Here is a 27323-nt window from a genome sequence, read left to right as displayed (position 1 = left end):
AAGAATGAATTAGTTTATACATCAAAGCTTTTAGGCTATTGGATTATGAGCAGATATATTTCTTTGTTACTTCTCTTAGGAAGTCATAGTTAAATATTTTTTTTGCTCTTGACTTTAATTTTTATGCAATATTGAAATACTTTGTAATAATATATATCTCATGTCTTATTAAAACTTTTCTCCATATATACACATTTGCTACGTGTTTCAGAATTAAGGATGAGCATTTTATTTGTATGGCTTACCTGAAAATAATGGTTTTGGTTGTTTTTTGTATGCTGACATTTCATATATGTTCTCTTTATTGTTGAAGTTGGAACTGGAAGGAAAGTCTATTCAGTAGTAAATTTAATGAATCCTAGGTCAGATGTTGTGGAGATAGAAATCGGCAAGAGATTATTCCTAGCAACCACTGCTTCTACTTATAGTCCCACTTTAGCTTTCAGAAGTTTGACAACTGACCTTAGTAATTTGTTTGGAACATTTCTGGTATGCATGTTGTATTGCAGCCAAACTTGGAGATAAACCATCATGCAGACAAGTCCCTCGATAGCTTCTGTAAATGGCAGAAATCCATTCTCTCCCACCAAAGTGATGGAAACACCATTCCAGAAAATGGGATTGCCCACCACGATAATGCAGTTCTAATTACTAGGTATGGTTTGTTGCAAGTATTTTTCCTTTGATTGTTGTGTTTGCTTAATATTGTAACTATATTTGGTTTTATCTAAAGCCTCATGCAGCAAATGAGTGTAGAAAGCGCAAAGTGGTAATTTATTTTTTTATTACTGTGAAAGAATATGGTCTACTATTAATGTGCTTATATAAAATGAGCTAAATAAGAAAGAAAGATTAAGATTTAATTTGGAAATCTAATAAAATGACTTTTCTCCTTATAAATCCTATTTGTAATATTAAGTTGGAAGTACAAATACCATTTGTTAAAATATTAAAAGCAAGATTTAAAAGCATCAGAAATAAATTGTCACTTTTGGTTATAAAATATGACAACTATTCCTATGTACTTCCTAGTTGTGTTAATTTACTAAAAAAAGAGGAGATTGTATGTCTATTTAACTATATTATTTAAATTAAGCATTTAAGTGCAAAAAAACATGTTCAGAGTTGGAGAGATAGCTCAGTGGGTGTGAGCTTGGGCTGCTTTTGGAGAAGACCCCTTCACATCTCATCACCCACATTGGGCTTCCACACTGCCTATAGCTAAGGTTCTGGAGAATCTGATGCCTTCTGCAGCTACTGGTACATAAATTGCATACATTCATACAAACACACACATATACATAAGAAAATCTTTAGGAAGCAGTTTTATCATATTGTTTGTAACGTTCTCTTCTAAGAAAAGTCAGTGCTCCATAATAACCCAGTGAAATCACCCCTCTCCTTTTTACAGTGTTGTTTATGCTTACTCTCCAACAGCTCTGCGGAGTATATATAGCATTGGGATTTTTTTGCATGTTAGAAATGAGGAAACTAAATCAAAATAGTTAAATAAGTTTTTTTAAGGTCATTAAACTAATAAATCAAAATAGACTTAACTCTTGATGATCTTGTTTTCTTTTTATTAGCCTATGTACATTGATTTCTTTTTATTTTTCATTTTTTAATCTTTCAATGTTGTTAGTCTGACATCTAGAACAACGGCTCCAGCTGTCCTCCTTTCTTAACCTCCCAAATAGCTGGGACTGTGGATGTGCCAAACTTTGTTTTAATTTATTTATATTCTGACAGTGATTGTGTAGAAACATTATTCTTTAATAATCCTAACATAATAATTTTGAACTTAACTCTATTTATAAATAAAAGACAATAAATTAACAAAACGAACAGTAAGCAAATGGAAACAAATGCTGTATTGGCTGAGTGAAATAGCTTTGTCATTTTGATTATTTTTTTCATTTGCAAGCATATATTTAACATATGCATGATCTGTGGTAGGCCTCTATTCTTTAACATCTAAGGAGGGAGGTAGGATCAGAATCTTGACACTCAGTAAGATAACATGATTTAACTTTTACAAAAACTTCTGTCAACTGTACCATAAAGTTTCCGAGTGCTTTTTAAGGTATACTTGTTTTAAATTTGGACTAGCCTCATCTTCCTGATGTCAGAAACTAGATACTTTTATCATATGCTTGCTGAATAAAACTACACCTTTTGATCCTATATGTATGTGCTGATACAACTGTCTGATCAGTTTTCTGATTCCTCATAGTATTTATACCTGAAAGACTATCAAATATACTTAAGGAATTAAAAATTTACTAGGAATTGTGCTAATGTAGAAACCTTTTATTCACTAACATATATGGACATGGTTAGTGTTAATGAAATCATGGAAAACTTCTATGTATATAGTTATCAAAATGATCACATAAATTTACATGCTTTCTATATTCCTTTCTGTCTCATATAACTACAACTATACAGTTTCAATATATCTGCACTAGATTTTCACATTTTTTTCAGAAAGTAACAGTAGTTGCATCAAGGCTACAGATTCATAAGTATTTCAGTAGAAAACAGATTTGGGCAGTTTACTACCCTATTATGGCTACAATATTCAACTCTTAATTTGCCTAGATAGCTCCTTAATTCTCTGTTGAGTTTTTTGCTTTGAGTGGCTTTGGTATCTGAAATTTGAACATAACTTTCTTTCTTTTATTGTCTCTGGTAACCAGTCATAGTAGCATTAGGAATGCCATCAGGATTTAATAGAAGTCAGTGTTCAGATCTCCTGTCAATCTATATTGGATAATGTAATTGAGGTCACAAGAATGCCTTTTGTAGCAGGTGAAGATGGCTCATTTGGTAAAATGTTTGGTGGGGAATCATTAGTACCTGATTTCAGATCCCTACCATTCCCATAAAAACCCAGATGTCGTAATATACATTGATGGGAAAGCAGAGACAGAAGGAAATAGCTGACTGGTAAGTTACAGACCCTGTCTCAAATAAGATAGAGATGGGTTAGAGAGATAGTTCCGTAGTTAAGGGTGCTTGCTGCTCTTGCAGAGGATCTGGATTTGATTCCTAGCGTCCATATAATGGCTTTCAACTGTCTCCAGTTTTAGGGGTCTGACATCTTTTGACCTCTATGGAGACCAGGAATGCAAGTGGTGTATACAGATACCTGCAGATAAACATGCATGCATGAAAAGTACAATTAAATAAACCTTTAGCAAATATGGTGGAGAAATGATTGAAAACGACACTCGACATTAACCTCCTGCCTCCATACTCACAAGTATACATATGTATTTCCACATACAAGCATGCACATGAACATGTGCACACATACAAATGTCTCTTTAGGGCAGTATCTATTTTAAACTACTATTAACACCTCAAGGTGACGGTAGCTTATATACTTGGGTCACAGAATGCCTAATCAAAATGAAATGATTACTATTTTCATTATGTAGTTGTTTTTCAGTGAAGTAATGAGAGTTATCAGTGAATATATATACACATATTGATACATATTATGATGTTACTTTTAGTAAAATTCAGAGAATTCCACAAATGATTTTATATTAAGGTTGAAACCTGTATCATATAACTTGCACACTCAGAGTTGTAACTCCACCATTTATTAGTAGAGCATGATTTATGTTTACTTGAAATGTCAGCTCACTAGGGGTAATGTGGAATGTAGTTTTCAAGGATTACAGAAGAAAACTGGTGATACTTTTATCTCCACAAGACCAAATTTGTTCCAAGAACTTAAATGTTTTAAGCGCAAAGTCATTTGGAACTATAGTCACTTAGGCAGTTTTAAGAGCTCTGTTAAAAAAAATGATACTATTTTATTTTATTTATTTGAGTTTAAACTGTACCCTGCAAAGTTATTAGGTCACTGACTAGACAGAAAGAAAACAGGTGTGTTCAACTTTTGATATTATAATACGATGCTGTCATTGACAAAGTTCTCCCTTGAGAACTGAGCAATCCAACTTTAAAAAAGAACTTACAAAAATGTCTTATAACATTTTAGTAAGTTTACAATTTTGTATTAGGCTAGGCCACATTTATAGCAATACTGAGCTACATGCAAACCCAGCGACTTAATTGAATGTACTATCAAATTAAAACATAATTGTTTTATCTAGTATTAGTAATACTGAAAAACAAGAACTAAGAACTCATCAAGTTATTTACATATTCTATCTTTCATATACATGTATGTGTTTTACATGTAAACCTATGTGTCTTGGTCTCTTGGTCACTGTTCTATTTCTGTGAAGAGACACTATGGGCAAGGAAAATCTTATAAAAGAAAGCATTTAATTAGGGGCTTGCTTGCAGTTTCCGAGGTTAGTCCATAATCATCATTGAGGGAAACATGGCAGCATGTCATGTAGGCAAGCACTGGAGCAGTAGCTAAGAGTTACATCCTGATCTATAGGCACAGGGAGCAACACTGAGCCTGGTGTGTGCCTTTAAAACCTTAAATCCACTTCCAACCCATCCTCAGTGACACACTTCCTCCAGCAAGTTCATACCTACGCCAGCAAGGCTACATCTCTAATCCTTCTCAAATATTGCCACTTTCTGGTGACTAAGCATTCAGATAAATGAACTTGTGGGAGCCATTTCTATTCAAAACACCACAATATGTATCTGTAACATTTTATAGATATTGTTATTAATATGTAATAATTTATAATGTAGTGAACACCCGTTGTTACCAATCAGACTCATAAAAACTTGACATATAGCTCCATGTCACTTTCTAAAATGATGTTTAGTTTCTTCTCTATGATATGATATTACCGGATCTCTTATCTCTGAATACCAACTGGTTAGTGCAATCATATATATGTGTGGAAATGTGGCGACATTTCTCTGTATTCTATTTTATATGTTATGTTTTATTTATCTAATCTTTTATGTATATGAGTATTTTGTCTGCATTTATGTCTGTATACCACTTGTGTGCGTACTGCCCATGGAGGCCAAAAGAGGGCATAGGATCCATGGTGATGGGGGTTGTGAATTACTTTGTAGGTGCTGGGTATTGTTCCTTGGTCCTCTACAGAAGCAAGGGGTATTCTTAGATGATAAGCCATCTCTCCTTCCCTAAAGTATATTTTAAATAAACAATTGTAGGACAATGAGAATGTTCTTTTTTGTGGTTTCTATCTAAACTCTCAAAACTATCAATTTTTGTTTTTGCTTATTTGTTTTCAAGACAGAGTTTCTCTGTGTAACATCCCTGGCTGTCCTGGAGCTTGATTTGTAGACCAGGCTAGCCTCAAACTCACAGTGATTCACCTGCCTCTGCCTCCAAGTGCTGGGAGTAAAGACATGCACCTCCACAAGTCGGCAGAATTATGAACTGTTAATGACTATCTAACTATGTCAGTCAATGATTAAACTCTGCACCATAAATTCTTGACACTCAAGTTATTGGGCAAAATAGGACTGTGTAACATTAACTTGATAAAAATCTTTAATATTAATTTTTGTTAGATTTTGTGCTTTTATAAATTATATCTAAAATTGATCAAGTTGTATGTATTTATTATATAGTGTTTTGACATATGTGTAAATTTTGGAATACTTAAATCAAATATTAACTTGATTTGCATCATCTTATATACGTCGTTAACTACATATTAACAAACTGCTAATAACAGTTGCTTAAGAATAAAATCTTGCCTATGACATATTATTTACTTTTCATTTCCACATGAAGACAGGAAATATCAATCACAAACTTAAAATGAAACCAATTTCTGAATTTATGTTGTGGTAAAAAATATTTAAGAAATTTATACATAGTTTGAAATTCAGTAGGAAGCTGGTGAAGTAGACTGTACTATTAGTAAAAACTGATTTATATATTTTTGTCTTTCTCTTCTATAAGGTATTGGAAACATAATTTTCCATTTTAAGATATTAACACATTGCACTTTATATATCTGGAATAGAAATATCACCTAAGTTCTTTTTGCATGGAAACAATATTCTTGAGATATAATTCAGACCACATAATTTACTCTTTAAAAGGACAATTTAGTGGTTTCTGTGTACTTGTTCAGAAGGTTATGGTACCATCACTATAATTAATTTTAGAATACTCTGTTACTTCTAAAGGAAGTCATGCCCATTCCCCTGACTCCCAGCCCTAGCCTTGCCGGCCCCAGATAGCAGCTAATCTAACCTTTTCTCTTATTATTGTACCTATTCTGGACCTTTCACAGATATCATTTATCTATGATATGGCATGTATTAATATCACATTCTTCTTACTAGCCTAAATCCAGTGTAACAGATTTAAGAATTCCTTTCTTCAGTAGGCTATTTTTCTATTTCTTTAAAAAACTTTTTTATTGTGCATGTGTGTGTGTAGGCACCTTGAGAACTGGAGCTATAGGCAGATGTACGCTACCTGAAGAGGGTGCTGGGAACTGAACTTGGGTCCTCTGCAAGAGCAGCAAGTGCTCTTTTTTTTTAAACCATTTTTTATTGTTTTTAATCAAGCAATCCATTTTGTTTGTTTCCCTCCCATCCTCCCCTCTCCTTTCCTACCCTCTCCTGTGACCCCCACGCTCCGAATTTACTCAGGAGATCTTGTCTTTTTCTCTTTCCCTGCAGCAAGTAATCTTAACCTCCAAGCTTTCTCTCCAGTCCTCTTATTAGGTTATTTTTTTAATCAATATACTTTTATAATTTCTATTTGTGAAAAGCATAGTACTCATCAGTACATCTTAAAGTATAGATGCAAAATGCACACTAATTCCCATAATTAGATCCTTAAATAAAATTGGTGTATTTATTCTCATAAAGGGTCATAACTGTTTACTTTGGCACTCCTAGATCATAAAGGAATGGGAATTTCTGAAGTAAATCAACTATATAAAACTTAAAAATTGCTCTAAAATGGTTTTGATAGAGTTTGGCCTATAATGTATGAATTTAACCACATTTTTTAAAAGACTATATCTGTCTGGATTTAATACTGGCTTCATGGTGATGTGTGAAGAAAGAGAGATAAAAAGGAGATTAAACATGGCACAGTAACATTTAATTCATAAGAAATAAAAATGTTCAAGGAAATAATAATAATATTAAATATTTTATAACTTATTATCATTAGGTTTAAGGACAATATATGAGTTTTGAGTTCAGATTATAGAAAGGTGGATTTTGCCAGCAGCTGTTTTGAAGCACGTGGTCTTCTTCCTCTGTGGCCCACCATTCCTGCCATCCTCTCCTCTCCTGTGTCTTTTCCTTTGTTCCTGTCTTATTGGTTCTTTACTCAAATCTATTTATTGACAATTGTTTTCTCTCCGGTCTAGAACTACGGCAAACTAGAATGATTATAATTTCTTGTGTAAACAGTCTTTTAAGAGTGAAAGTAGGTATCATATACAGTTAGTTCTAGAATATGGGTACAAGTTAGGGCCTGCCAAAACAGGCATTAACTGTGATTATGAAGTTTCAACTAAAAATGGAAATAAGATGGTGTATTGTTATTAAACGTTTTAAGAAAGAGTAACTTCAGGACTGACATTTGTTTTATGGTTGTACCAATGTATATGTATATAAACATGCGTATTATATGCCAAATAATTAAGAGTTTTATAAATGCTTAATATTTTATGCTTAACTGTATAAATTGGATACTGCTATTATCTCCCATTTTTGACAGGGAAGTTGAGGAATGGTTAGTAAAAGCAAGGTTTAAAACAAACTAGTTGCAGAGTTCTTTTTAAAGCACTTAACAAAGTAGTTAAGGCAAAATAATTATGTGGAGATACTTTAATATGTTTGGCACCTGTGGTAGGTGGTGATCAAAGATGGTCCTAGTGAACTTCACCTTTTGGTATTAATTTAAAAAATATTTCATATGTATGAGCATTTGGCCTCTGTGTGTATGTGTACCTAGTGCCTGAAAAGTCCAAAGTGGTACTGGTGATCTGACCATGTGAGCAGGCATGTGGATGCTTGGAATTGATCTTGGGCCCTCTGGAAAAGAAGCAAGTGTTCCTAATTGCTGAGCCAATCTCCATCTTGATATTTTTTGCCCTATGTGATCTTTCTCCTTGAGTGTATGTTGCATAGTAAATTAATATATTCAGTCTTTTTACATGTTAGGTCATATTTTGTGCATGCTATTGTAAATGATATTATTACTAAAATTTTATTTCAAATTGTTACTATTATATGTTGATTGAATAGTCTATAACATTGCTACTTATTAGCTTTTAGTAGCTTTGTATTTGTAAGTGTAGTGTTTGTATTTTGAGACAAAGTAAGACGGTATCTTAACACATAGCCCCACTGGCCTTGAATTTGTCTTATCAGTATCCTCCTGCCTCTCTGCCTCCAGACAATCCTGTACCAGTATGCCATTGACTAGTTTTACAAGTTTTCATTTTTTTGTTTCTCATATATATGTATATATTTATTTATTCATATATCTAGATATATATGTTTCATTTATGTTGTTCTATTTTTTGTTCAGGGGTTTCTTGTTTTTATGGATATGTGGTATGTGAATTGAAAGATGTATTTTCAAACATCTTGCTAATTTGGATTTACTGATTTTTTCTTGTTTTTTCAAATTTGCTTTAAAGAGTTTGAGAATATTTTACTTAGTTAGATAGCAGTTTGTAATTATCTACTCTTGGTATGCTGAGGACTCTCCTTGTTTGTAACATTTTAAAAATTTTAATAGTATGGCTTTCTTTTAAGGCATTTTATTTGTTGGATATACTTATATAGGCTTTGATTTATAGCATTATTTTAGATATGCTTTTAGAAAGTAGCAGGTATTTAGAAGAGTACTTTATCCTTTTGTACATCAATCTTTCAGGTGTATGTTTTGTCTATATTTATTGTGACTTTTTTTTTGTTTGTGGAAGGCTTCTCTTTTCTTGCTTTCTAAGCTATATATCCTCTTTAGTTATAATGTGTCTTATATATCTTTGGATTTATATCTTCCATCAATATTTGGGTATTACATATACATTATATTTACAATCACAGATTCTCATTTTTTCTGGGTCTGTTGATGTATGGTTCTTTTGAATGAATATATATATATTTATTTATATATATTCATATATATATATATATATATATATAAAATCAGTCTACAAGTTTTTGCCAGGCTGTGGTGGCACACACTTTTAATCCCAGTATTTGGGAGGGAGACAGGCAGATCTCTGTGAGTTTGAGGCCAGTCTAGTCTACAGAGCAAGTTCCATGACAGGCTTCAAAGCTACAGAGAAACCCTGTCTTGAAAAACCAAACCAAACAAACAAAAACACAAAAACGAAACAGAAAAATTTTCCAAAAATCTACAAGTCCTTAATTCCCCTTTATGCTGTAATTATTCTGTATTTTACTCATTCACCAGATTCTTTTTGTAAAATCATACCTAATTTATTTTAGAAGTTCTGGTTTTTCTCAAGTCTTCCTAACCATTTGAAAAAATTTCCATTGCTTTTAGAACTTCTTGGTTCACTTTAGAACTTAATATTTTGGGTTGCGGGAGATAGTTCCATCAATGAAGTGCTTGCTGTGTAAGTATCAAGATCTGGTTAGACCCCTAGAACTCATGGGAAAACCTAAGTGTGATAGGCGCACTTCTAACTTCAGCATTGGAGACAAGAGGACCTAAGTTCAGAAGGGAACAGACAAATGGGCTAGGGAATGAGGTATGAGATATAGTCAAAATTAAATCCTTGAAATAGATGTAGAAACTATACAACAATATGGACAGTATAGATAGCAAATCAAAATAAAGACAATGAGAGCTGAGTGGTGGTGGTGCACGCCTTTAATTCCAGCACTTGGGAGGCAGAGGCAGGTGGATTTCTGTGAGTTTAAGGCTAGCCTGGTCTACAAGAGCTAGTTCCTGGACAGGCTCCAAAGCTACAGAGAAAACCTGTCTCAAAAAAAATTATTTAAAGTTATGTTTACTTTTCTTTTTTCCTGAAGAATTGATTTGAGGTTTTTGTGTATATATGTGCCTTTCCTCTCTTGATAGACCATTTTGTGCCTCGTGAATTCTACTTTAATATTTAATTGATTTATTATTATATTTTCAAAATGTATTTTTATTTTTGAAAATATGTTCTCATAACTTTTTTTAATTTATTTTTTTATGTGGATGAGGTGAGAGTTTCCCCTGTATTTTAGTAAGTGTAACAAAGGCTCTAGAACACAGGGATGAGAACTCTTTGTAGACACCAGCTTGACATCTGCATATTCATTGTGTAGGTGTTTTCTTGTCATCAGTTTGTGGAGAGCAGCTGATAGTCTTGGCAACAGCCAAGGTTGTTTGTGGATACCCATAAGACCCCTTTGGCCAAACACTCAGTTAGATATAACCCAGTTCTGGTACTGGCAACTTCATTTGGTGATAAGATGGCTTGTTGGAAACCAGTTACATTATTTAGTGATCTCATTTAGATCACCTTTGTATATGTATGTCTGTATTTTATGAGCTCCTGTTTTAGATTTCCATACAGCCCCTCAAATGGCCCTCAAAAACTGTCTCTTCTTGTAATCTTTCTATCCCCCTCTTCCCAGCACCTTCCCACTTCATACTCTTATTCCAGCCCCTCCATCCATAACTAACTACTCAGTTTCCTTTTCCTGATGAGATTTCTCAGTCTCCCCAGTCTCTTACTCTATACCTGACCTGACCTCTCTTTCTACAGATTGTAGCTTCGGTATCATTGACTTAACAGCTATTATCCACCTCTAAGTGAATATTCTCCACAGTTGCATTACTGATTCTGGGATACCTCGCCCAGGATGATTCTTTTTCTAATCACTGAGTAATAAATACTCCATTGTGTAAATGTACCACATTTTCTTTATCCATTAGGAAGAAATTCTTAAACCTGACACTTTTTTATGAAGTTAAGTGATATGCATTGAATTGTCCAATATGTGTTAAGACATGAATGTTTGAGCTAAGCATAGTAAACTAGGGGAGCTTAACTCACAAGGCTCTTTCACTCTGATTCCTCTGTCAGCTCTGCCCTGTTCCTCTGTCTTCAGAGATTGTGATATTCATTTCCCTGCATATGTAGCACTTCAGGGTTTTGTGATTTATTTCAGAGGAGGTTTGTAGAGAGTCCTTTCTGTACCATCAAGTTCTCAAGCTCTTTCTGTCAAACACATTTATTGTATCAATCCATCATATTTTCGCTTTTTTCCCCTGAATTGCATCATTAGTATTTTATATATGTCTATTGATTGAATTATAACAATCGACTCAGGAACTAGTAGAGCCAAAAGAAATTGTAATTGTTCAGAGAAGAATAAACCAAACCTAAAATACTGATAGTTAGTAACCTTCATTAGCTACAGTAAACACAGAAGAATGTAGATTTTTATTGATCCCTTGTTAATAATTAATTTAAGTCTTTTCACTTTAAGCACAAGTAAGCACAGGGTATATTTTTTTATTGTAAAATGACTTTCACATTATGCCACCAAGTACAAATGCAGTTTTTAATGGGCTTAGAAGCTGAAGATATTGGGTAAAAAATTCTTTGATGATAGAATGCAATAATGCATTATCCAATCTAATTGAACAATTAAGAGTATTTTTTTTGTTTTTTTTTAAGACAGGGTTTCTCTGTAGCTTTGCAGAATTAAGAGTATTTTTATTAAAATAAAATATTAAAAATATTAACCATTTATAATAGAATATTTGTAGATAATGTTGAAAAGTTTATTTAAAAAATTCCTGCTGTGTTTGTTATTGAAAATGTTTTGGAGAACCCAAGTAATGTATTATCATACTGAATAAAATTTCCTCAGAAAATTGTGATTGACAGCTTATGTTAAGGTTTGCAGTCTTGCATGAGTATCATGCCAAGTTTTCATTTATTCACTTTCTTGCAAGTGGAACGAGACACAAGCATACAGGCTTACCACAGAGTTCCTTTAGGAAAACCATTGTCTTGTGAGAAAATGTCCAGCTGAGTTTGCCTCTAGTTCTAGCCACAGATCATTTAAAATCTGGATGTGTGTTGCTTGATCTTTGGGGTAATTATGAGAGGTGCTGAAGATAAGTAAGCATATTGGCATGGGACTTCAAGAGCCCCGCTCCCATCCATGCTGGTATCTTCTTTGGTTTTATCTTGTGCAGGTGTTCTGTATGTTTGTGGCACCCTCTATGAGTTAATCTGTTTCTCTTCCCAGTCATGTCCAGGAAACACTGTTTTGCTACAGTCCTCTGTTATGTTTGGCTCTTAAGATCTTAACACTTCTATGATCATCTCTGGGCTTTCAGAGGAAGATAATGCCTGTGTTAAATAGGTGGACCTAGCTATTCTACAATGTATCTATACATTAAAACACTATATACTGTAAATAAATGCAACTTAAGACAGCTAACAGCTATCATTAGTTATCATTAATTATAAATTCTACCCATAATTTTATTTAAGTTAATGACAGGATTAGCTTGGTATATAGTATTACCAAGTAATTATAGTAATTAAGAACACACGGGCATTTTGCTTAGTTGGCTATATTTAAAGTCCACAACTTAAACATTTATGCCATATTCCAAGATTTTTGTCAGGACTCAACTTTTTTTTTCCTTTACTATTTTCACCCCTTCTCATCCCTTTTCTCCTCCTCCTCACTTCTGAAACTGGAATCTTAGGCTAGTACTCCTTCTACCAGGCATTTGCATAGGTCTAGACATTTGAATTCTAGTCCTCTTCCATGGAGAGCACTTTAACTACTGAACCATCTCTCCAGCTCTATTCACAATGATGAGGTGGGAGGGGAGATAATAATCGAAATAAATTAAAATTACTAAATTTTAGACTGCCAAGTCGCTGTGCCCCCCTCACCCCTTCTGTGCAGTTGCTTTTTAAAGGGAAAACATGATTGAACAACAGATTATTAAGGGAAGGGTAAGACTTCTTGATTTTAATTTTGCTAATTTTATGATGCTTATTAGGTAGGTGAGAGGAAATATCAAGTAGACAATTGGCTACACTCTGGTAGGGAGCATTGAAATTAAAAATTTGGGCAACATAAGTATATATAATTTAAAGCCAGTAAACTAGAAAGAAAATGTTTGCAGAGGAGCGTTCTGAAGATTAAATTTGGATTGCTTTAGTGTTTAAAGGTCAGAGAAGAAGAAAGAAACATCAAGCTAGACAATAGGAAAAGCAGATAGCGAGAGAGGAGTGGCTCTGATAAAAGACAATGATGGCCACAGAAAGGAAATGTTCTGCTCAGTCAGATAGCATCTCCTTCTCCCTAGGACCAAGATACCTCATGATAAAGACATATTAATCCTTGTGAAAGTTTTGTCTCACTATTTCTCTTTCTGAACTTAAATGTGTTAGGTAAAAGAAGTAAAATGATCTTGTCTGTTTATTCATACCCCTTGTCCGCAAAAGTGAATTATTCCAAACATTTTCAAAATTTTAGTTTGTTTTATTCAGATAATTAACTAATTAATCTCATTAATGTTTTGCATGTGTGTATTTATTAAACTTAAATAAATAATAAGGTTAAATTCTCTTGGCATATTACCTTAATTTTAGGTTTGTTTTGATTTTCAATCAGGTGACATGTTAATGATTAAACAAGTGCTTTGTGGAAAGTATATGGCTTGAAGCAGTGAAATGTCTGCATGTGCCCAGCGATATTCAGTGTGTTCTGATACACAGCTGTCATAATTACTGCATGCTGCACTGATATTACAGCATCTGTTATAAATGAACAGTTTACTGTTTGTCAAAATGTGAGTTGTGTGATTTCTTTGTTTCCGCTGGAAAAATCCTTTTGTATGTGTTTTCAACATTTCAATGGGTACAAGGGATTTACAGTAGAGGGACAGAAGCTTTAAAATATTAACAGCCCATTAAGTACAGGATATGGTCCATGAGGTTTAATGGGAAGTTGTTAAAAGGAGATGGAACTGTTCCAGTGTTTGGGTAGACGTGGTTAATGGAAAAGCACAGGGTAGGAACTCTTAAAACCATATACATTTGTGTAGACCAAAAGACAGTAGCAACACATGTCATCCCCAATAAGCAATACTTGGAGCACAGTAAGAACTCCATTTGGTGCATATGCTAACTTTCTTTTTCAAAAGATAGCTAGGGAGGTTGTGGTAGAAAACTTCTCCCTGTGGATCTGAGGTGCTTGCTATTCATTAAATCAAACCTTGAAAGACTTTGAAATAGCACCTACGTTGTTTAACTTTAAGAGATTACAAGACGCCTGAGATTAGTCCTTAGAATAGCCTTTGGAGATTATCTAGAGTATAATAAAAATACAAGATTCTCAAAGGAAGGTATTTTTAAAGTAAAAAGTTCAGAACTCTGGAGCAAACTATTAATTAGTTGTCTAGTTATTTATTATACACTTTGGAACATACTTTTATTATACATCTCTTGTGATCCACTTGTACATGCATTACATGATTAGTAATTATTAGTTCTGATATACCACCTTGTTTTATATGCACATTCTTAGATCTTAGCCATCAGCTAGGGCTAGCAATTCAAGTTTTTTGCTTGAGCAGATTAAATACTTTTCTTCCAAGTTTTCCAATCTTGAACAAGTCATGTAACTTCTTTGACTCAGTTTTATTTCTATAAGACTCTGACTGAGACTTCATAGGGTTATTTATATGATCAAATTAAATTGTGTACCTGAATACTCCATAAACTATTAAATGACAAATCTATGCCATGTAATATCATTATTAGAAAGGCTACATCAGAAACTAAGCCTCTGGAACTTTGTAGATAGGTTCAAATATTGAAAATATAGCCCTACTCAGTGCTGTTCACTCTTTCAGCACTGAGTTTTATCACTCATGCTTCATGACTTTTTTTGCTTTAGGTTTTGTATTAGATTGATTAAAAAATTGAGGTTGAAAAAAGTGAAATCCCTGCTGAAACATGAATAAGCATTACTATCACTATCATTTTCTAGTACTTGGAAGTGAACTAAGGACCTCATGCATGCTGAGCAGATACTTATCATTATGTTATAATTCCACCCCTTGACTGAGTAAGGATGATGAGTTGCATATGTTTGCTTCCTTACCTGAGCATTTTTTGTCATCTCAGTCCATGACATCCACTGTCTGCAATGCTGCTACATTTTCTTTATCTGTTGATAGAGGTTTCTTCCCGGTCCCGCAGCTGTTCAGTCCCCAAAAAACACTCAGAGGCCTACATCAATTATAAACTGGTTGACCTATTAGCTCAGGCTTCTTATTAACTAACTCTTACATCTTAACCCATAATTCTTTTCTGTGTTAGCCATGTGGCTTGGTACCTTTTATCAGTGAGGCATTCTCATCTTGCTTCCTCTGCCTTTGGTGATGGCTGCAGACTGAGCCTTTCTTCTTCCCAGAATTCTCCTGTTCAGGTCACCCCCACCTGTACTTCCTTCCTGGCTACTGGCCAATACAAGATTTGTCCAAGTGACAAATCTTTACAGGATACAAGACCATTGTCCCACAGCATTTATCTATTGCTTCATAGCAACTCATATTAAAATTTAGTGTATTATAACAATGACCATTATTTTTATTATTACTCATGCTATCTCTTGGTAGTGAAGTTAGGGAGTGCTGATTTGAGCAGTTCTGCCCAGGACTCTAATGTAATTACACCTCTACCCTGACTTGAGATGGAAAAACGGGGGACTGTAGGAGCTGGGCAATAAGGCATCTTATCCTGCTAACACTGTTTCTCTATGTAGGCTAGTTTAGACTTTCTCTGCATGTCTTAGGGCAATTACCTAGTTCCTTACACAGAGGAAATAATAGCCAGTGTCCCAAAAGAAAGAAGCAGAACTTCTCTTTGGGATGGGAATTACTTCCTCTACCATTATAGACTTGTCATAACTCTTAAGCATTAAACACACCCCTTCAGTGGTGAGTCACTTGTATGGGAGCCCATGTTATTGTGAGCACTTTTGTACACGAATAATGATTATTCCCATCACTATGTTAGCCTGACTTTCTCCAGGACTGCATGGAGAACTGTTTGCTTTCCCTTTTCTTTTGTAAGTTTGTATTTTTATGTTATATACAAATAAGTCAGAAATAAAAACTTACTAACAGTAACAGAATTGCTTTCCAAATTGCTTTTTCTTCATGTTTGAAGAGATTATTTGACATATAATGAGGAAGAAAAGGCTCAACTTTCCCTGAAATTTCACTTATTTCACTTCAGAAGTTCATGTTTGAAGAATCATCTATGTGCTCACAGATAATAAAGACGTTTATTCTTTTTTCCCAGCATGCTAAGTTTTTAACAGAGTGGTATTTATATAGGAGATATTTTGAAAAATGTGAAGCTCTGCCTAGCTGATGAAATGTGCTAATGTCTTTAAGAAATGATAAGTTTTTGAATAATTAAATTCACATAGGCATAAATGTTAAAATTATGAATATAAAACTACACATATAATACATGTTCATAAGTAAGAGTTTGAGACCAGGCTGATCTACAGAGTGACTTCCAGGATGGACAACCAGGGAACACACAGAGACCCTGTATTGAAAGGCAAAAACAAAAACAAAAAAAGAAGGAAACAAAAAAGAAAAAGAGAAAGATGATTATTAAATGTAGTATCTAGCCTATGCTGGATTCTGTTTTAGAAGAAGTAAAAGGACATCTTCAGGTCAAATGATAGAATTGGAATATAGGTTAGATAAACATATTGTAAACATGAGTGATTTTTCTGTGACTATATGAGAAAATATGCCCAAAGGAAGAGATTTATTCTGAAAATATTTAGGAATAATGAGCCCTGGTATCAGAAGTTTCAGAAACCCCCCTCTCTCCGTGTGTGTGTATGTGTAAAATAATTTTATATGCATTTTAGTTTTTGAAACTAATATTTAACAAGAAGTTACAAAGCAGATTGTTTGTGAAAATCAAAGACTGTAATCTCAAAAATTAAGTCTAGGTTTTGAGAATTATCTATTCATTAAGTCAAGGGAAAGTATTTCTTATTACACATTCAAAAAGATGCTATGTTGTTTATGATTTGGTGCAAAGTATTCTTCCCTGAGCTCATGTGTTCGACATGTTGGGGAGGTTGTGAGAACATTTTGGGGAGGTTGTGAGGTACAAATAGGCGTGATAGCAGAAGTGGGTTACTCGGGGTGGGTTTTGGAGTGGATAATTTGTTTTTATTTCTGACTAGAGATCTCTATTTTATCATTTTCCAATATATGAGTCGCCTCTGCCACATGCTACCTTTTTCCAATGTATTGAATAACAGCACACGTAGAGATGCAAGCTTATATTAATGAAAAGCTAGCAAGTGTGTTTATTTTACTTTTAATTTGCTCTCTCAGTCAGTGTGCTTTGATCCATTCCACTGTTGACTTGACTTACTGAGTCTTACTTTCCTAACATACTAGTCCTCCTTCACCACACACAATCTCAGCTTCCTTGCCAAATTTCTAAATCTTGTTGATGAGTTTTTTTATTCATGTTTGCTGACTTTCTTATACAAGTCTTCAAATGACTTCCTTTTTGGTCACCTTGTTTGAATCTTCTTTGAAGGCTCAGACAGTTTTTACAACTATGGTTACAAGTTTCTTGTCTTTTATTTCATCTATTTTGTATTTTAGAGTTATTAGTGAAGAATTAGGATCTTTTGGAAGAACGTTTTGCCTTTCTTTTTCGTGTTTTATATACTTCTGTGCGTGGTTTGCACCTCTGAGGTGAGTTTCTCTTCTAATTTTATTTGGGAGTCCTTTAATTGTGAAGCCTTCTCTTGAGGGCTTGATTCTCAGCAGTAGTGAAACTGTGGGCATAGTTTTAGCTCCTTCTCTACGGGAACCCGGCCTGGAGCTTCTGCTTTTAGCTGTGTAATCTTTTAGTTTTCCATGCTATGACTGTCCTATCACTTCTACTGAGGTTCCCCACATTCTTCCATTCATTTTCTCCTTGGAATAGAGGCCCTCCACCCCCAAGGCTTCTATCTCATAGAAGCAGGGACAGCTCCTAATACAGGATCTTGCCCCAGAAGTTTGCTAAGCACTTTGTGTATTTTCCTTCATGTAAAGCCATAGTAGTGTTGTAATTTATGTGGTCATTGTATCTCACCTCACATTTGAGAAATGTATGGCATAAAGGAAACTTTTGATCACCTAGGTTTAAAAAAAAATCACAGATCTAAGTTTCAAACTTAGGTCTATCTGAGTTAAGCTTGTAGTCACTGGTGTTCAAATATTTGTTGGAAGTTATTTTGTGCCAGACACTAGAACCTCCTTGCAGTTTTAGTGGTGGAATTTATATTCTAAGAATGAAAAGGGAACAAGAGAAGAAATATATATTTATTATTAATATTTATTAATATGAATTCTACATAAAATATATACTGTGACATAATCTGGATATTTTTATCTACCACTTCCCCAGAATGTATATGCCAATATCTAATAACCAGGATGATGGTATTAAGAAGAGGGACATATTCCCATAGGTAATTCATAATAATAGAAGTAATTATTGAGATCAGAGCCTCATGAATAAGATTGCTTCCTTTACAGAAGAGTTAAAGGGAAGTTGGTACCCTCTTTTGCCATTTGACTATGTAAGTATACAGTAAGAATGTTGCATTTCTGCAGCAGAGAGCCCACAGCAGATCCCAAATGTTGGTTCTTGGATCTGACTTCTGTGATTCCATAATATAAGGAATAGATTTCAGTTGTTTCTAAGTTATTCTTGCATATAACATATTTTGTTATAGATACTCTAAGACTAATAACCATGTCAGAGAACAACAAACAAAGTTTCTCAGATATGGCATGGTCCATAAAAGTCTGTTTTAGGACTGACATAGCAACTAACTGTTGAAGCTTAAGAAATATCTGTAAAGGGCAAAGGGAAGCATCATCCAGACCTAATTGTAAACATACCCCAAAGCAGGAGGCAGTTGTGGCTCAGATGTCAGGTGATAACAGTGTGTGTGGAAATAGACATAAAATGAAGTGCCAGGTTCTCATATGTAGAAAAGCTCTGAGGGTTTGGGGATTTTGCTTTGTTTTGTTTGTGAACTTTTGCCAAATTTTCATTTTGTCAAAAGTTCTGCAAGTAGTGTAGACAATACTGTTTGAATTACTAAAACTATAATAAAAATCTTTGAATAGTTTTGTGTGGGAATGCAACCCAATGACCCAATGTCAGATAAAACATTTCAAATTAAATTTGACAGTTGATAAAGTTTAAATCTGATTCAGAATTGGTTGCACTGTTCTAGAAAGTTTTAGAACCATAAGGATGTAAGGTGTCTATGGTAAAAGCAGGCTCTTGGAGGCGGATCTTGAGGATTATAGTCCTGCTTCTTCTGATTTAATATTCAGCTTCCTGATTTGCTGAGATGTCAGGAGCTTCTCCTTCACGTCTGCCAAAATGTCGGGAGTCTCTTCCTCACTTCCTCACTCTCCCACTGTCTTGCACTTTATATTTCTTCCTTCATTAGGATAGATTGGAGCCACCTGCCCAAATCTTTCTCCATCACGTTGCTTCTATAATGTGTTGGTCACAGCAAGGAGTACATAACTGATATAGAAAGTTAGTACTGAGAAATGGGTTTGTTGCTGTGGTCAAACTGATGATGTAGGCTTTTGGAATTAACTGGTGGGATGAGTGTGGAGTTTAGGACTGTGAGCTAGACAATTCCTAGAAAACTGATGGGAGTTTATGTTGCAGACGTAAATGGTAAAGGCTGTGCTCATGAAGTCATAGAAGGAGACACAGGCCCCTATCATAAATTGGTTAGAGGCCGTGCGTCTTGCATTTAAACAAAGAATCTAGCTACATTCTTCCAATTTCTTAAAAATTAGAGTGAGGTTGAATCTGCAAGTAATGGACTAATTTATTTGGTGGAGAAACTTTCAAGACGGCATAGCTTCTAGGTTATGGCAGTTATTACTGGCTGATTTTAGCTGGATTTATAGCAAGAATCTAAAGCCAAAAATAACAGAAAAATGTGAAAGTTGTACCATTTGGTAAGGAAAGGAGCATGAGTGTGTCAAAGTTGTAGACAGGGTAGATGTGAATAAAGCAGGTACCAATGAAGGACAGTGGCTGTTAAAGAGATTAATACCTTCTATTGCAGAGGACCTTGGGCTTTATACAGAAAGGATAGTAAAGGTACCTTGAAGGCAAGACTCTTGTGCTTAGTGCTCCAGGAATAATATGTAAAAATGTGTGACTGAGTTTGCCTTACAAATAGAATGCCTGAAAAGATAGAATAATTGGTTTTTCTTCCTGGAAAATGACCTTTTAGAGATAATGTTTTCATAGGTTTGGTGAAACAAACACCTAGAGGCTTCCACAGTCATGGTCTAAAGCAGTGGTTCTTAATCTTCCTAATATAGTTACTACCCTTTAATACAGTTCCTCATGTTGTGGTGATCCCCAACCGCAAAATTATTTTGTTGCTATTTCATAAATAATTTTTCTGCTCTTATGAATCACAATGTAAATATTTTTGGAGGTTGAGAACTCCTGATATAATGAGTCCCAGATACCTCCCATTGCCCTCATGGTTCCGGATTTTCAGTCATAAAGAATGCAAGTGCTATAGAACTTGTACCATGTTTCTAGAAAAAAAGCTTATGAGGTTAGAAAATGTGTAGCAGTGTGAGGTAGTGTTTGAAGCTGTATATGAGACGAGATCGGATGCACTCAGGGTCGTGATGTCCTTGAACAGATATGAAACCTAAGTTGCCCTAGAGAACCAAGGATAATGGAAGAATCAGGAATACCACGAATCAGGGTCATCTTCAAGTAATAGTACACCTACAGATTTGTACTGAAATTGTCAGAACCATAGGAAGAAATTTCTGAAGTCTCTTGGATTTCAGATGTTGCTACTGCATATTATGAATGTTGAACACAGACATAAATGGTTAAAAATTGCTCTGTTGGCTTTCAGTCTTGTTTTGGTCTAATCTAATCTATTATATCTTTCATTCCTTTGGGAATGAGAATGTTTACTCTCATTGTATATAGGAAGTACCTTAGTTTTTTTTTTGGCTTAATTTGTTCATTATTATTTTTGTTGTTATATTTTGCTGGGGTTCACAGCTAATCACTTGCTTTGAGTATTAGAAGAAATTTGGCCTTTTGAATGATGGGTACTCTTCAAGGTGTCGTTAAAGCCTTCGCATGTGAGATGGCCATACGCCCAAAGAAGTTAGGGGCAGACTGCTGTGGTTTGAATCCAAAATGTTTCCTTTCCAGAGGCCAGTGTAATTGAATACTTGATCCCCAGCTGGAGGTGGTGTTTTGGGAGGTTGTAAATAAGGGAGCAGTAGGATTTGATTTATATAGGTGAGTCATTGTGGGCAGACACGGGAGGGCATAGTCCAAACCCACTCTGGGTTAGCATTCTGCTTCTTGGTCTGTTAGGGTGCAAGAGCATCTATCATATCACACATTTTAACTGCCATTAACTCTGCATGCTTTCTTGCTAACATAGACTAAAACTGTGAATTAATAGACATCTTTATTTACGTTGTATCTGTCAGGTGTTTGGCCATAATGATGAGAAAATAGTAACTAATATAAATAGTTGAACCAAAATACAAACATCCATTTTAAGGAGTACATTTAGTTCATCTTGTTGTCTTTCTAGATAGTGGTAGATTCAAATCAGTCATCCCTTAGAAACAATATTTACACTTTTTAAATGTCCAAACAAGGGTTGCCTTACAAACTCCCTATTTTTATTTCTAAAAGCAGTGCAAGGATATTATAAAATGGTTATAATTAGCTCTGTGTTTACAGGGTAGATGAAGCATAAGTGAATTGTGTTTAAGTTGATGCCACATCTGAAGATATTTCATTTTGTATATTCAGATTCTCCAAAATTGAAAATCTCAGAGATTCAATGTTTCTAGTCCCAAGCTATTTGGATAGCATGATCTCTATGGAGTTTTGTGTGATTGATTATTGGGCTGGCCTGTTTTATGTCAACTTGGCACAAATTGAAGTCATCTGAGAGGAACAAACCTCAATTTAAAAAATGCCTCCAATGTGAATATTGGAACTAGAGAAAAACATGTTGAGTGAGGTAACCCAGACCCAGAAAGATGAACATGGTATGTACTCACTCATAAGTGGATACTAGCTGTAAAGCAGAGGATGTTGAGCTGATAGTTCATATTCCTAGAGAAGCTGGGTAACAAGGTGAACCCTAAGAAAAACATACATAGATCCACCTGGAAAGGGGAAATAGGATCGCCTGACAAGATTGGGAGCATGGGGGTGGGGAAGACGAGGGGAGAAGGGGATGGGGGCAGGGAAGTGAACTTGAGGGAATGGGATAGTCAAGATGGAGTAAAGAGAGATTAGAACAAGGAAAGAGATATTTTGATTGAGGAGCCATTATAGGGCAAGCAAGAAACCTGGCAGTAGAGAAATTCCCAGAAATCCACAAGAATGACCCCAGCTAAGACCCTAAGCAATAGAGGAGAGGGTGTCCGAACTGGCCTTGCCCTATAGTCAGACTGATGAATATCTTAAATAGAACCTTCATTTAGCAACTGATAGAAACAGGTAGAGACCTGCAGCAGAGCACTGGACTGAGCTCCCAAAGTCTAGTTGAAGAGTGGGAGGAATAAGAATATGAGCAAAGAGGTCAAGACCATGATGCGTATACCCACAACAACAGTTTACCTGAGCTAATGGGAGCTCACCAACTCCAGCCAGACAGGGAAGGAAACAGCATAGGTCCAAACTAGTCCTTCTGAATGTGGGTGACAGTTATATGGCTGGGGCAGACTGCAGGGACACTAGCAGTGGCATCAGAATTCATCCCTACTGCTTGTACTTGATTTTTGGGAACCTATTCTCTTTGGATGCATACCTTGTTCAGCCTACATATAGTAGGGAGAGCCTTGTACCTCAAAGCAATGTGCCTTACCCTCTCTGTGGAGTGGATGGGGAATGGTATGGAGGAAAGGTAGAGGGGATGGGAGGAGGGGAGGGAGTGGGAACTGGGAATGATATTTAAAATGAAAATTGATAGTTTGTTTCAATTAGAAAACAAGAAAATAAGTTTTCAATTAGAAAACAAGAAAGAAAGAAAAAGAAGAAGATGCCTTCATAAGATTTGGCTATAGGCAAGCCTGTAGGGTGTTTTCTTAATTAGTGACTGATGGAGGGACCATTGTGGTGGTGCCATCTCTGGGTCAGTGGTTCTGGGTTCTATAAGAAAGCAGGCTGAGCAATCCCTGGGGAGCAAGCCAGTACTAGCTGTACCTTCTATGGCCTGTGCATCAACTCCTGCCTCCAGGTTCTTGTGTCCTGTTTGAGTTCCTATCTTGACTTCCTTCATTGACAGACTGTGATGTGGAAGTGCATGCCAAATAAACCCTTTCCTTCCTAAATTGATTTTGGATCATGGTATTTCATCAAAGCAATAGAAACCCTAACTAAGATAGGGTTATGCTTATGTATGTAGCATTTGCTTGATTTACTTATGATAGTTCCACATTACTTTTATCCCAAATAGAAGATTAACAATGCAAGTCTTTGTGAGAACTCTGAGTATTTACAGCTGTAGGAGGAGGGAAAGGAACAGGACTGGGCAAAAGTTAAGTTGTGTTCATTTAGAACATAAGCCTCAGCTACTCAGAAGATTGTTATGAAGTTGTTTAAGGTTGAAATGAAAAGAATGGTCTTTCTGCCTTGCCGCAAACTGCTTTGATCTTGAGTAAAGTGAGCTGTACCATCAAAGGTAGTTTCTAGAGAGCACTGAGAGGTGAGGGCTGAGAGAACATTGAAAAACTAATTGTATGTATGGGAAAATCAGATAAATTTTAGCATTAACCACACCGTTTAGACTTTGCTCAACATAAATGTAAGATATATACATATATATTTTTAATTAAGTCTTTGTGTTTGGATTGTTATTAAAAGTGACCTTTTCTAACTTAAACAGTATGTTTTTTTAAGGTTAATGTGGGATTCTCCCCACTGCCGCAGTAATCAATTCATTTTTTAAAGGCACTTATTTTTAGCAGTATCTTGTTCAACATAAAATAAGGAATATAATTGTTATTTAGATTTTTAAGTTTTTAGTTCAAATTTTTCATGGGGTATTTATTTTAGTGCAACTCTATGATTGTCTTGTGCTGTTTTGAAGAACTCTGATGCAACACATAACTCTCCTCTTGCTGTGTCTTGTAAAATAACTGGCCTATTTTAAAAAGAATTTCTTTCCCCATTCTTTTTCTTGGAATAGGTGCTTAGAAAGGAGAGACTGTCTTGTTTGCTACCCATGCCTTCTTGACTTTTGGGTTGACTGCTTTAATTTATTTTCCTTTTGGTTTTTCTCTGAAAGTCATTCAGGACCAACAGTGTTTATGGAGCAGAGCAGTAGCTCTGCTACTGAATGTAGGGTGGGAAAGTATCTGGAGTTTGTTCTGACTATGTGAACAGCAGTCCCATGGATTGAGTTAGACTTCAGTCACAGTTCAGTCTGAACTTTAAAACCATATCTGCTGAGGATACGAGATCCGTAAGATGATAGTGTTAGGAGCATTGATCCTGATGAAACCACACATAGATGAGACTCTTGTACCTTTTGTATGGAGCGTAAGTCCACAAAACTGAACATCAAGTAGTGGCTTGAGTATTGGCTTACTCCTCTGCCAGGAATATTGTTACTTACGTTTGGCAGGAATCAGATATTGTTAGTAGATTTTGTTAGCATTTTTCTTATCAAAGTAATGACCAGGCCCAAATCTACTTAATTCCCAAGATTGTGCACACTAAATTTTGAATCATTTTGCCTTTATATTTCAAAAAGAAAGTTTTAAAATTTCATTTGATGATTATGATGTTGAAAACTAGAGCCAAGAATTTATTTGTTAGCATTTGATTCTGTAGTCTTGCTCATTTACTGAAAATAGATGATCATATAAAACCTTACGTTCTGAAAATCTACAGCCAAGGGTAGCAGTTATAGGTCAAGACACTGGTATGTTCTCTCATGTGATACCCTTCATCTTACCTATAGGAAGGACTTAGTTGAACTAACTACAGAAAATATTACCTTCTGTCAAGTGCCTCTAAAGAGGACCTTAGAACAGTTCCCTAATATAGATTCTTAAAATTGTCTCTAATATTATCTGAGGCATATAATTAATAAATGGTAAATCTCCTGACTCCAGTGTACATTCTTCCACATCATACTACTTTCCATGTTTAGGAGGTATTTATATTTGCCTTAATCAAACATGACAGTTTTCTAAAAGGCAGTGTATTATGACAGAGTCTCTATATATTTAATTTTGCCAGTATTCTTTCTTTTTAGAACAGCAATAATGAGATTACACTGTTTTAAAAGCTAAGCGCTTTTGCGTTGATTAAGAATAGTCTATCTGTTCAGGCAGCAGTGGCACACACCTTTAATCCCAGCACTTGAGAGGCAGAGGCAGTCGGATCTCTGTGAGTTCGAGGCCAGACAGGACAGGAAAATTAAGGCACAGTGAGATGATTTGGAAGACGGCTTATATTCAGTTATTGGCAGCACCAGAATTAGAATTCAAATCTGACAGGCTAGCTTCACATTCTTTTAGTCATACACAATTTCATGTTATGACCTGATGATCACTGCGCAATAAAGCTTGTAGTTATATAGATTGACTCTTCAGAAAGTTCCTATCATGACGATTCCCTCAAATATAATGTAGTTAATTCCCCTCACACCCTTACCTCTGCAATGAATTTTAAATTAACTGGATAAAACAGTTCTTACACCAAGATAAAGAACTGAAGCAATTGATGTGCTGAGCGAAGGCAGTAATTTGTAGTGAAGCTAGTTTAGATCTTATCGTGGCATGCATTTGGTGGCTCCTCCTAGTCCCTTTGGACTTTTTTTTCCACATCAGACAAAACCCACTGAACAGTTTTGTGTAGTCTGGCAGGATTGTTAGTTGCAGTGGTGTAGAAACGAAAACAATTTGGGTGTTCTAGATTGAAAGTGAGGTGCCTGTCCTATGAAGTGGTGTTGGTGCTGAACTTTGCGTACCAGACTTTATGAATTTAAAACTTTTTTTAAAAGGTAGATGATATTGGTGTCTTTTAAATGCCTTTGGAATACCGAGACATTCACTGTAATTGTACATCTTACAAAGAGGAATTTTGGATCAGAATGGATTGTAAATTTATACAAATTTAGAGTCCAAACAAAACCCACTTCATGTTTGTATAAAGTATTTTAAGCTATTCATTCTGATCTTCTATTTATTCTACAGCTTGCAGTGTTTGTGTTTAGGCCCTACCATCCCCCAACTATGGAATTCATATTGAAAGTTTCTAACAATCTGGAAAGTTTTTTCTTCTCCACTATTGGGATCCACAAAATTCAGTTAAGTTCTCAAGAAAGCTGACATGATGGAAAATATAACATTTTCCAAATACTAATAATGAAGTATCTTATAAGAGAACTATAGTATCATGTATGCATTTTTAGCAGCTTACAAGAAGTAGATAACTTCAAAGTTATTTTGAGGAAACACTCTGCAGTTTGTCTTCTGAGTGCTCATGAAATTCAATGCTAAAGAACTCCACACACCATAGTATCTGTGCTGATGAGCGGTCCACATGTGAAGAGAGAGGATGTGGATTTGTGGCACATTTGATAGTGCTGTCTGCACTGTTCCATTAATCTGTACAATTATTTGGTCTTTGTATTTCACCATGACTATTACAAACAGTAATTGATTTTACTTTCCTGCAGCCTTAATAAGATATAATTGGCCAATAAAAATTATATACAGTTACAATGACATATAGGTCTTTGTATAAACTATGAAATTTATATGTTCATTATCACATATTAATAGACACATATACACAAAAGTAAGTGTAATTTTTTTTAAAATTAAAGTCAAACTTATTGCCATTGTTTTTGTTGTTTTATTTAACACATTTTCCTCGTATCCTACTTTCCTTCTTTGTCTGGTTATTATTTTATATTCTTTAAATACTGTTGACTGTATCTGTGAGGATGAGTTACTGGAGTTTAGGAAAGCAAACAAGCACATGCTTGCTGTAGTAGTTAGATGTGCTATTTCTTACTTTGTTTTAATTTATTTTTTTTTATTTCTTACTTTTTGAAGGATAAAGTATTTGATGTGAACCTAATTGATATCTAGAGTTTCACAGAAGAAATGGGAGAAGAGGTTTTTTTTAAAATATAATTTTTTATTGAAAAAAAATTTCCGCCTCCTCCCCGCCTTCCATTTTCCTCCCCGTCCCCTTTTCCCCCCCTCCTCCCTCTCCTCTCCCCCTCCC

The 27323-nt window shown here is 35.1% G+C and overlaps 1 protein-coding gene across 7 annotated transcripts in view; it reads left to right on the top strand.

Moving 5' to 3' along the window:
- Positions 1 to 27323, top strand: part of Adamts6 (ADAM metallopeptidase with thrombospondin type 1 motif 6) — a 216220-nt gene that overhangs the window by 24583 nt on the left and 164314 nt on the right. For 5 of the 7 annotated variants that reach the window (XR_007595091.1, XM_050160420.1, XM_050160418.1 and 2 more), the window contains exon 7: positions 510 to 655. The exons of 1 other annotated variant lie outside the window; for it this stretch is intronic. Coding sequence is in view for 4 of the 6 variants with exons in the window: in XM_050160420.1 (XP_050016377.1) it covers positions 510 to 655 (146 nt within the window). In the remaining 2 variants the exon portion in view is untranslated. Of the gene's footprint in view, positions 1 to 509; positions 656 to 27323 lie in introns of those variants that run through there. One more of the 7 variants, XM_050160422.1, reaches the window with a different exon arrangement.

The sequence above is a fragment of the Alexandromys fortis genome, unplaced genomic scaffold (genome assembly GCF_014885135.2).
Source record: "Alexandromys fortis isolate MF-2015 unplaced genomic scaffold, M_Fortis_MF-2015_v1.1 scaffold_76, whole genome shotgun sequence".
NCBI lineage: Eukaryota > Metazoa > Chordata > Mammalia > Rodentia > Cricetidae > Alexandromys > Alexandromys fortis.
This window is presented reverse-complemented; position numbering and strand designations above follow the sequence as displayed.